The sequence below is a fragment of the Ciconia boyciana genome, chromosome 4 (assembly GCF_034638445.1).
Source record: "Ciconia boyciana chromosome 4, ASM3463844v1, whole genome shotgun sequence".
Taxonomy (NCBI): Eukaryota; Metazoa; Chordata; class Aves; order Ciconiiformes; family Ciconiidae; genus Ciconia; species Ciconia boyciana.
The window spans coordinates 49,330,891-49,343,557 of NC_132937.1; the positions used below are offsets into that span (position 1 = coordinate 49,330,891).

Here is a 12,667-nt window from a genome sequence, read left to right on the forward strand (position 1 = left end):
TTAAACTCATGTATGTGACAAATATGCTACCAACACTGTTCCATGCACTGCCAGTGTGTATAATCCTTTTTGATATAAATTATGTGTATGGTAGCTGAATGATGGGACTGACTTTCTCTCTCTAGTCTGGTTTAGGTCAAGTGAGATTCAGGTGATGACATTTCATATAAAACCAACAAAGTGTGAAAGGTTATAAGTGAAAGAGCTTCTCTTTTCCTGCAGGTTCCTTTTAGGCAAACAAATGAATAATGAATTCACTGTAACATCTTCATTTGATGTACTCAGCTGTAAAATATGTACATTCTCAAAGCTGAAGTTACTCAGACATCTAACACATGCTAATGAACCAACTTTGTTTCTGCAGATGCAATTAAAATCCCTATCTCTATCTATGCAGTCCAGGTTAAAAAGGCTGATATCAAGCTGCAGGACTACATAATGAAAAAATCAAGCTAAACAGAAATGACGACATGGAGGTGGAGAGTAGATGAAGTCCCAGAGAGAAATGATCTTGCCTTGCAGCAGGAATAATGATCAGCCTGCCAAGACACAAAAGCAATCAAAAAGGAATCAAAGGAAAAAGAGAAACAAAATTAGTGAAGATCTTCATCTCTAGTGGTAAGTAACAGTGGTATTGTATTTCATGTTTGAAATTTCACTTGGTCGCCTGCTATAAGGATATGCTATATAAAAATGATAGCATAAGAAAAATTAACAATGAAATGTTGTCATCGTAGTCTTTTCCCACACAGGGATTCCCATTGCTGCCTCACCATCAATACCATTAATTACATTACATGTAGCTACTGTATTAGGAGAAGAGGTAACTGGTATGCCATATTCACAGATTTGCAGACTCTTAAGATTGGAGCTGAATTATGTACTGGATAGCTGGTCTCTAATGCTCTGCATTCAGTGCATCAAACTCACTTGACCTATGAACACAGAATGAGCTAAATTATGCACAAAAAAATACGCAAACATGAGCACTGAATGCACAGACAATCCATGGACTTGATTGTCTGGTCTCTCATTACACTCAGGGAATGTATTGCTGCTGAATGCTAATCACTTCTGGAGGTGATTACTATTCTGACCAGTGTTTTTTTAGGGTGCAGTCAGCAAAGGCTAGAGTTAGCTTAAAGCTCTGTTAAGCAATTATAGGAGAGAATGAGTAGAATTCCATTTAATTACATCAAAACATCTTTCTAGACAGTGGCTGTCTGTGGCCTGCACTATTAAGATAAACTCTCAAGTATTTAAGTACGCCTTCTGCAATATGTTGCTTATTAGGATCAAATTTTTTCTTAGCACTGATGCTATTTAGCAGCAACTTTATTATATAAGAATTAGTGAAGAAATGGGAAAAATTTCATTTGCTTAATTCCAAACAACTGTCAGTGCCTAGACTAGACAAGGCCTGTAGACTCAAGATAAAATGAAAATTTCTGATAAAATTACCCTCTGCTATGTACTAATTGCCATCAGGTATGTACAGGCAGTGGTGTTAATGCAGGTTGAATTTACACGCGGAAAGTGATTCTATAATTAGAATGCTATACCTTGGTTGAACTGCAAAAACCCTACTCTATTTTTAAAAAGTGATAAAATGGTAAAAGTATAAATATATATATGTACTTTGATAAGCTTTCAGAAAGGAATGACAGTTGCCAAGACGTTCAACAAGTTATGTAATAATTGAAATTATATGTATCCAAGCATGTGAAAAAAACATCAATTGCAGCATAGTACAGCATTAGGCTTTACGGTGCATTCCCTCCTGTTCCAAGATTACACATGCAAAAACATTTTCATTTTGAAATGGAGCTCACCCATGAATTACTGAAATATCAACTATTATCCAGTTACCTCCATAAGATACTTTTTACTGATTTAAAAGCTTTTCTGGATGATCAATCTCCTCTCCTCCTCCTTAGTCTCTTTCTCTCTTTCTGAACTGTTCTTGATCCACTGTATTTATTGCCTTTTTTAACACATGTTGCACAGCGCCTTAGGTACCTTAGCTTTTTGTATTGCTAAGGGCCTTCCACCTGCAATCCTGCAGCCTGCCTCCCACTTGCAGCTCCCTACCCCTTCACACAAGCCCCCAGGACAGCGTACCCCAGAATGCCTGTAGCAGTACTTTTCCCACGGCACTCTTGTTTGTTATTCATCTCCTGGTCTTATACTTGCAAGCCCTGATACTGTTGTTACGGCAGGTTCCCAAGGGAAGTGATTGCTACTGATGTTAGAATCACCCCTTCTTTCTACCCTTTCCTGATTTCTACATTTGGTTGTAGCTTCTGGTTTACACTACAGGACTCATTAATGCGTTTGCAGAAAGCTCAGCAATGAACCAGCTGTGTAGCACCTTCCCCAGTCAACGCGTGCTCCCAGCCATAACAGCTTCAAAAGCAGGAACAACCCACGAGGAGTTTGAGTAAGTCTTGACATAAAATAGAGAGTTATTGTGGGAAAAATATGATGGGGAAAGCACCTGCTCTACTGGAGAGGGTGCTGAGGGCTGGACACTCACTTCTCTTTCTGATTGGCCACTGAGAAGGGGTCTTCCCTTTTCTTTTTCTTACCATCTTTCTCTCCTTCTTCTATTTTTTTTTCCATTCACTCCTCCCCCCCCAATAACATCCACCATTAGAATTGATGAACACCATCAAATACAGACCTGCTAGTAAATCTTCATGCAATACACAGTGGTCTGTTACTACTCTGTCCATCACTTTCCTTATTGTATAACAAAAAAGTATTATTACTTTCGATTTCCCTTCACGTATAGCACATCTTTTGTTATAACATTTCTATTATTAGAATAGTATCCTTACATTTTAGTCCTTTACTTTCCTAATTTTACTTTGCCCTCTAAAAATTAATTTTAAATATTACAGATAATTTTGTATTCTATTACTGCATAGGTTGTTGTAGAGTTTTCCTAGGACCCAGCATGTGCTAAAAAAAATTCTTATGTTTCTTAAGCAAATCCAAATCCTCACTGATCTTAAGTAATGTTTAATCTATATGATATGAAACTGAAAATTGAACGCTGTTGACATACATTAACTTCCTCATAACAGGATGATACAATTGTATTCTTGACAGCACAGAGGAAGTAACATTTTCAATCACCACCTAATATTTCCAGTATGATTGAAACAGAAAAAAAAATAAAAATCACTGTGGATCAAGAGATTTTAAGTTTTTCAGAGTATAAAAAACCCTACAAAATAAGTGGTGTGACTTGGTAATTTCACAGCAGCACTAACATTTCCTATAGAAGTGATTTTCATAGTACGGACACTTTTTATTGGTGGCAACCTAAAAGAAAATCCGTTCTTGTGCATATACAGGAGGCAGACAACAAAGAAACAAAAATCTTATGTAAGTGATTACTCAGGTACAATATTATTAACATTTTATATGCTTTCCTTACCCTGGACCTCTCCTCTAGTTTTGTCATCATGACGACAGTTGCACCCCGTTGCTCCCACATCATTCTCCAGAAGTCACCAAAGGTTTCTGGCAATGCCCCTTGCGTTGCTATATAAGCATTCTGCTTTCTGTATCCATCTATGTAGTTGGCATTGATATAGTCACTGCCTGGTATGCCTGCAAAGAGAGAAGAGTGAAAACACGGGGAAGCATTTCTGTGCTGTCCTATTGTACAAGGGCTAAAAACTCCTGTGACACAGCTGGATCAGCGAATCTTAGCTTGCTGCATGTCAAGTAGTACATGGGTACTTGCAAGTGAGTGTATGCCATTTATGGAGCCGAGGGGTATGATGGCCTCTCTGGGAATATCCATTCTTTTGAAACAAAGGAATCAGTCAGATAAGTAAGTATAAAAGAAGCCTGAAAAGCTGTAGCAGATTGAGAGACCTGGGAGTGGAAACAGCTGCATTTAAAAGGTGGTCAACCACCAGTCAGGCAGCCTCTGCCTGGGCCAGACAGGGAAGGCTCTCCATCGGATGCCCTGAGTAGGCTCCATTTAACACTCTCATTGAGCTCATTGCATTTTTTTTTTTTTAATATAGAAAAAGGGTTAATGTTGTCAGACTATTAATATTACTGCTACATTCATTTTTCCCATTAAATGGGAAGATAACTATGAGCTTTATTTTAACAAAACACATTATGTAAGTCAGGTCTAAGACACAGTGGAATCTGCTACATGGTGTGTGCATGAAATAAAGACCTCTGCAAGTCTGAATAAAAATTAAATGTATGAAAAGAAGGTGGAATCCAAGACCTGTGGGCACATTGGACCTACACTGTCAATTGCTCGAGGCTCAGGTATTTTGGACAAGACTTCCAGAGGGACTTGGGGTGTGTCTACCAGGCACATGTCCATGCTTTGAGCCACATGGATGCGAGTCAGCTCCTCACTGGAATCTATTTAACTGAGGGTATGCAGTGCCATGTCTGTGCTGAGAGCTGGATCGTAACATGCTGCCTGCCAATGTTGAGGAGGAGTATTGGCTGTAGTGAAAATCATGTTACTAGTCTGGACTAATAAGGCAGCCGTGCTCACAGAAAGGGGTAAATATGGACATACAGGTCTCAGTCCTGTCCCTTCTACATTCAGCAGTGCAGTGTCCAGCTTTTAACTCAGACTATGTGCATGTTGGAAGACAAAGCATGGGAGGCACAAGTTTTGATGTCACTGAAGTTTTTTTAACTGATGATTTGAGGAAGAAACGATACTTATGTGAGACCCTGGTGCTGGTGGGATGGCAAAGCAGTGTTTTCCGCATTACTGCAGTGTTGAACATGGAAGTGTTCACCAGAAGAGTTAGCTGAAATACAGAACTGTGCAACATAATAAAATGATACAAAAGGTTTGTTAAAGTAATTACCAGAAGTTACTTCTTTGAGCAGAAATGAATGATTTATGTTTACACAGCCAATCTGCCATGCTGTCCTGGTTTCAGCTGAGATAGAGTTAATTTTCTTTATAGTAGCTAGTATGGGGCTAGCTACCCATTGGATTCATGCTGAAAACAGTGTTGATAATACAGAGATGTTTTATTCTTGCTAAGTAATGTTTGCACTAGTCAAGGACTTTTCAGCTGCCAGGTGCAGAAGAAGCTGGGAGGGGGCACAGCCAGGATAGTTCATCCAAACTGGCCGAAGGGCTATTCCATACCACATGACGTCATGCTCAGCATATAGAGCTGGGGAAGAAGAAGGAAGGGGGGGACGTTCGGAGTGATGGCGTTTGTCTTCCCAAGTAACCGTTACACGTGATGGAGCCCTGCTTTCCTGGAGATGGCCGAACACCTGCCTGCCCATGGGAAGGAGTGAATGAATTCCTTACTTTGCTTTGCTTGTGTGCGCGGCTTTTGCTTTACCTGTTAAACTGTCTTTATCTCAACCCACGAGTTCTCTCACTTTTACTCTTCTGATTCTCTCCCCTATCCCACCGGGGGGGAGTGAGAGAGTGGCTGCGTGGGGCTTAGTTGCTGGCTGGGGTTAAACCATGACACATGCCCAAGTCTACAACCCCAGGATACGGTGCAGGTTCCACAAACTGTTCCAAAAGAGAGTCAAGGTGATACAAGCTCCTTGGCTTATTCTAAAGCTGTGACTATTTTCACTCAACAAAGCAATAGAGTTGAACTTATTTGGCTATGAAACACAATAAATTATCAAATAAGTTTAAATAAATGTTCCTCAAGCTTTCTGTCAGAAACTGAACCTCCAAATCTATTCTGATGTATTATCTCCTGCTGGTGATTCCAAACCAGGAATTATAAGGGCTGCACATGCCCATCTTTCCTGACAACTGGTGGCATACATCTAAAAATGTCTTCCAAAATAATTTGAATTTGAATGAAAAGTAGAGGTACCTCCTTAACACTTTCCTTGTTTGGTTGTTTTTAGCTACAATTTGAAGACCTTCTCCACTCATTCTGGGTAAGCTTAATGTTTCATTCCACTACTTATTTAGTAATGAAGAAACCAACTGATTAACTGTGACACTAATTAAGACCCAATATAATCTTGAAATGCTTCAGATTATGGGTTACTGCAGCTGTAGTCTGGCATAAAATTTTGCCTTTATGCCCAAGAAAGCTTAGTAGATTTTCTTGTATTATATGTTCAAATTATATTTAAACACAAATTTTAATTTGATTTGACTTTCTGTACAATTAAAAGAAAAATCTGACAAAATATTTCAGGGAAGGAAAGAGTTTGTAACTTCAGGGGCACAAGAAAGGCAGCAAATGGCACTCCTCAGGCAAGATGCATGGATGGACACAGAAACACTGGTTGACTCTGATTAGAACTGATTGAAAGTCTCTTCTGGGAGAAAAATAAAACAAAATAAAAAACCTTTAAAGCCTGCATAGCTGAAAAGCATGATTTTCCTCCATGAAAGGCAGAAATAGGAGTTCAAAAGCCTCCCTCTTGTAGACTTGAAACTTTTTTACATGACTCTTCTTATTGTGAGTATTGGAATTAATGACTTAGAAAATACAACTGCTAGGCACAATGCTGTATTTTCTTCCTTTCTCAAGATAATAAAACATTTTTGCACAAAACAGATGAGAAAGAAAAATGAAGCCAACAGGAGAAATCTACACCAACTGGGTATTATTACCAAAGGAACTAAGAAAGCTGGTAAGAAATGTTTTCTGCATAAATTAGAATTATATTATGATGCCTGGTATCATACTTTGAAGCATATGTTATAAATAAAAGCCTGAGGAAAAAATGAAAAAGAAAAACAACACTTTGTAAAGTGGTTAAATGATCTTCTGGGAAAGCTGTCCTCTGGAGCTGATACTGCACAAACTCAGCGTGAAAATTAAGCATGAGAAGTATTGCAAACTGTGCACTAAAGAATGATCTTTACAAATCTTAGCAGCCAATCCTAGTACCTGATGTAGAAAAATCCAGAATGTCTAAAATTGTAAATACTCTTTCTACTTACTAACTTGTATTCAATTTATTGATAAATCAGATTAAAATAAATAACTTCTAAATTAAATAATTTCAAATTCTTTAAATTACAATGAAGAAAAGCTTCCAGATTATACTTTCCTGATCACAGATGCAACTAAGAGAGAATTAAGATTAACAATTACTGGTATTTGCAAAAAGGATTTCTTGCCAGCTTCCACTCTGTTTCTCCCCTTGCCTTTTATCAAGAGGACAAAAAAAATCCTGTATGTTCTTTAGCCAGAAAAAACCTTTTACATGGCAACTCAGCCTCCTGGCACATGAAAAGGATGTCGCTGGGACATGGACAGGAAAGTCCATTTACCACAGGACCTGAGCAACTGTTAGGGACTTAACTAATGCAGTTTCGGGAAAAACTAGGTGCTGCTCCAACAATTTGCACTGCAAGAAGATTTTCATCAAGGGTTTACCTCTAGGAGAATACAGTACTCTATAGGGTTATATCTCTACTGAGTTCAAGAGAACAATAGGATTCATAATGCTCAGCTCCATTGTCTCTCTCACCCACAGTATCCATTAGGTGTTTTCTTTGTTGTCCATCCATTCTCATAGTCCCTTCAAGTATCTTATCCATTTCCCACACTGAGTCTCTTTTCATCACTGTTTTCATGCCTGACCTCAGTTTCCCATCCTGTTCCAAAATCCTTTTGTATTCTGTAATGCCATTTTCCACTCTCACCTTCTGTCTCACACTTTGCCACACCAGTTTTTGCTTCATCAGCTATTTCCCCACAATGTATAAGCTTAAAGCCCTCTAGGGAAGGTGCCTTATCATAAGAGGCCTAATGAAGTGTGTGCAGTTTAAAAATAACATATACAAAACCTGAACATCTGTAAATATCTATACTGACCAAGCAGAAACAATCATCAAAGGCAAATAAATCTAAATATTAAAATGTCACTTTCTGCAATGACTTTTCTGGCCATAACCTCATTCTGAGCTGAGAAAGCTGAACAATTCTCTGCCAAGTCTAATAGTGCAAAAACAATCAAATGACAACTAGTTTGACTGCAGTACAATGAAATCCTGCAAACCTTTGTTAGCTGCTATAGCTTGAAGGCAACATACCCACAAGCACAGCAGCAATTGCCATCATTACTTAAATTTGGGTTTAATAGTTAAGAGAGGTCAGTTGTTCTGGAAAAACATGGGTCAAGAAGGGGACAAAGCAACCAAATTCTGCCTTCAGTAATATTGATATGAACCTTAACTAAGTATATCGTCATCAGTGGAGTTTACTGAGATTTAGGATGGCATACCTGAAGTGTAAATTTAGGGTAATCCACGCAGTATAACCTGACTTTTACAAGTTTCATGAAGGCAGAAACACAGTTTCTGCACAAAAAGTCAGCTAAAGACTAAGCTTCCAGATTGTAATTCTACCGTAACTATTTTCTAGTAGCCTTTTCAACTATGGTGATGAATGACCAGAGTCTGCAATCTCCTTACACTGCCAGACAGGAATCGAACACAATGGGGGAAGAATCAGATGAGTAGCTGAGCATAAAAGACATCCCATTTTCAAATATCTCAAGAGAACAAAGCAGTCCAGATTCTACAGAGTAAGAATGAATGAGCAATGAAACACAATTAGCCAATGCCACAATTAAAGTGCAAAAGATTAAAAAAAATGAACTCTATAGCTCCAGATTTATGCTGAGACTGTACTTATGAACTGAGATGACAGTACAGCTTGCTGCAACATAGACTCAGATCCACAAAGGCTAATAATGTAGACCTCAGAATTATTCACTTGATTTCGTGAAGACAGTTATAATCTTAAATAGCTTTAATTAGACTTCACGTTTTATTCACAAACTGAAATAAAATCATGAAATTATTTCAAGCCTTTACAAAGGCTAAGTACTGAACACACTTTCTATTTAAAACAAATTAAACCATAAACCTTTGTTTCTGTGTTGCTTCCCTAAGAGATGTGCTGTTAGTCATAAAAAGAGTGTGAAGTAATAGGATTAAATTCTGTCATGCTTGTAAACAAGCTGGAAAAGTGCAATGATGAACTCAAAATGCTGATTAAGCTGTACTGTTGGTTTAAATCAATGACTGATGTTTTTGAATTATGTCAGAGCAAAAATTAACTAAGGCAGCTATTAGGTGCCAGTAGCAACTGTTTATGTGGAAGTTTTTGTAACATGAAATCTATATAGTTAAGGAGATTATAAAATTCAAATGGTCTAAGCATAAATCTGTACTGTAAGAACTCACTGAAAAATGAAGCAGCACAAGACCAATGAAGATAGTGTAGTAACGAACATTGGTAAAATGAGAGCTTTCTATAAAGACTGAGGAAAATTCACTACGTATCAGCCTAACAATGTAAGGTAAGAAGGAAAAAGAAATGACAGAAAAAGAAAACCTATAGATTGCTGGATTGTGGATGGACTATTAGGACTAGGAGAGTCTGGTGAAGAGGGAAAAGGTGAAAGATATGGAGTCTCAAAGTGAAATGTTGCATTACAGAGAATTATGGAAAGAAGGCCATGTCAAAAGGGGGTGGGCAGAAGATGCAGAATTAAGCAGGACAAAGAAAGGGATTGTGCAGAGGACAGAAGACAACTATTTGAAAGGAAAAGAAAAAGGTGGTAAAAAACTGGAAAAGGTGAAATGTAGGGATGGAAACTAAGAACTAGGAGCTGTAGAAGATCTGCAGGCAAGATGAGAAGCTTGGAAGGTGAATAGCAGAAAAACAGGCTAGGAAACAGGAGGAGCTCTGTTAAGAAAAAAAAAGGAAGCTTCGATTTGTTTTGTTTTGTAAGTTGGCTAGTATTAAGAAAGGGTACAGAACGAAAGTAAACAAATTGTTCAGTGCAGTTCCTCAGAGACACAGATAACAGCATTGTGCCAGCACACTGGCCACAATACATTGAGATAGCAGTATGCTGCATGATAGTGCAAAGCAGATATTGAAATCCAACATGAAGTCATCCAACAAGAAGAACATTACTTTACAGCTGTCTGAAACTTGATTTAGTGATTCTCCAACTCTTTAAACTGAGTAACTCCAAAGTTATCTATCAAAGGAATTTCTTTGTGGATAGAAATTTTCTATGATGCACTAAATGATGCACTAAAAGGGCCGATGAGTGCCTCTACTAATATAAAATGAAATGATTTCTGGTTTGATAATTCCTGCAAAAACCAGTTTCAATATGAGTGTGCACAGTAAATTGTGAGGTGCCAAATCTTCATTACCCATTCAAGAACAAAGCCACTGGATGTTTTGCCGAAGCTTTCCCAATGGACACTATGGGTATGTACACAGGAAAAAGTCAGAATTGTTCTGAGCTGATTTCAAGGGTATCACGGATGACACCATTTTTGTTGTTAAGTTACAACTATAACAGCATAAGTAGATCCATAGGCCAAAATTATTATAGCTCTACAACTTGTCTCGGCATTGTTGTTGAGATAGCCACCATGAAGTCTACTCTATGAAGTCTACTTCATAGAGACTTCTACACCATGAAGTCTACTTCACTGATCTTTCTGTATCCCATTACCTCATCACGGAAATACTTTTGTTGTTTTTAAGGCACTCGAGGCTTGCAGGGGGAAGTGGCATACAATTACTCTAAGTGTCTAATTATATATTGTTAGCAGAATGCAACACAAATGCAATGTGAGAGAGCACAAATAATTTATATAGTCCATGACTGTTCAGTAGATGTTCAAGCATTTATATTGACCAGAATACTTTCTAAATCCAAAGATGATGGCCTGCATACTCTATGATAATTTATTGATAAATGGCAATCAGACAGGTAAGAGTATTAGCAGTTTCTTGCCTTTTTCTTTCTTGACCATTTATAATACAGTCAGAGACTTCTAGCTTTAGCAGCATTTTAAAGACACTAGATTTCCCATCAAATAAAAATTACACTGGTGAAAAATGATAGATATTATTTTTTAAATTTTTTAAATCACTAGCATTATGCAAATTCATGCCACAGATGGCAGACTTTTAGTCTTGGATGTCTCTTAAAAGAACTGGCAAGAATTTTTAAAATGCAGAATGTTTAATCATTTTTTCCCCAGTATTTTATTTATTCTTTAGGGGTTTAAGATCACAGACCTAGCTGTTTTAACTTGATCTATTTCTCTTTTAATTGGAAAATTCTGCCCTCGAATCCATTTAGATGCCTACAATAAACTTCACTACATTATAACATTCTTTCATTATACTGTAAAATTCCAAGTGCCCCTCTTGGGGATGGACACATGGACACAATGGACACAACAGACACATCCAAAGACAGCACAACATGAGCAATGAAATTTCAAAAACATGGGAACAAATTTTGCAAAGTACTATTTTCTTTCAGGTGGAAATTCAAATTACCACAACTAATCTGAGTTTTCCTTCCAAAAGGACATCTAATATAATAAAATTTAAACAGTGATGAGTTTAATAATATAAAAAATATTTCTTGCAAAGTGAGCAATTATGTTGTGGAACTCCGTGCTATATGCAATTACAGAGGCCAAGAACGTAGCGGGGATTCAAAACTAGGTTTGAACATGTGTAACAAGTTATAAAAGGTGCCAAAATAAACACTTTGAAAGTGTTACTAAGCCTTGTGTTTCAGGGCTAGTGCAATTTTTTACAACTTGATATTATCAATAGGTGGAAAGAAATAATTTCAAATCCCTACTACATGCTTCTTAAGACTTTCTAGGAATCGCTTTGTCACAGTCAGAGGCAGGCAACTGAACAAAGCCGGCCTCACACCCCATTCTAGAGTAGCAGTTACAGCATTCCATGTTGGTGCAACCCCATCAAGAGGTAAAGTGACCATCAGTGTAGGATTACAGTTTGGCAGATGCTTAGTTTCTTGTTCATATATATTTGCTCTTACCCAGGGACCAAGTGTCTAGGTGTAGAATGGAGCTCTTCATCTTAGAAACAGCACAGTTATTATTCAAACCTCACTGACAATACTAGTTTTCTTATGGCCACCAAAGAATTGCAGATAAGGCCTATATGTAAAATCCAACAAAATATTCTCCAGCTAGTTGTAACAAAATGTAATGTAGCCCAAATTTAGGTCCTGGTCAACTTGTATACTCACATAGGTAAAGGAGAATTTTTTTTTTAAGCGATATTGAAAGTATTGATTTCCCTGGTAGCAAGAAAACAAATGCAGCTGTCAACTAATTAAAATGCTAGGCAGTCTGCATATTTTCATTGTAGGAATATTTACTTAAAACTTGAAAGAGAAGCACTTATTACCAAATGCTAAGACCAATGTATTAAACTTATGAAGGTACACACACAAAATTTCAGAAAAACAATCCCAGGGGGATTTGTAAATGTAAAATCCCAGAGGGGGAAAAAAATTAAAAGGATAATTAAATACTAATTCATTACTGTTTTCAAGACAAATTGTCATAGCATAAAAAGGCATTTAATATTTTATTTCTTTTGCTTTTTTCATCATAAACTGAAGACTGAGAAAATATTTAAAATTATGCAAATCACCAAATGGGTCAAAATCCCATTTATGGTTTTACATCTAACACTGATATTTCAAAGGGCTATAATATTTTTCTTTGTTTAGGGTCACCGACTATTATAGGGTTAGAAATTTTAGCCTCATCGTGGTATTTCTTACCTAAAAAAGGGACTCAAACTTTACAGTTTAACTGTATGTTGGTCCCTGCTCCTTA

At 37.3% G+C, this 12,667-nt stretch overlaps 1 protein-coding gene across 4 annotated transcripts in view; it reads right to left on the reverse strand.

Moving 5' to 3' along the window:
- Positions 1-12,667, reverse strand: part of PTPRD (protein tyrosine phosphatase receptor type D) — a 380,545-nt gene that overhangs the window by 48,796 nt on the left and 319,082 nt on the right. For all 4 annotated transcript variants that reach the window (XM_072859514.1, XM_072859513.1, XM_072859512.1 and 1 more), the window contains one exon: positions 3,446-3,621. In XM_072859514.1, coding sequence (XP_072715615.1) covers positions 3,446-3,621 — 176 coding nt within the window. The remainder of the gene's footprint in view (positions 1-3,445; positions 3,622-12,667) is intronic.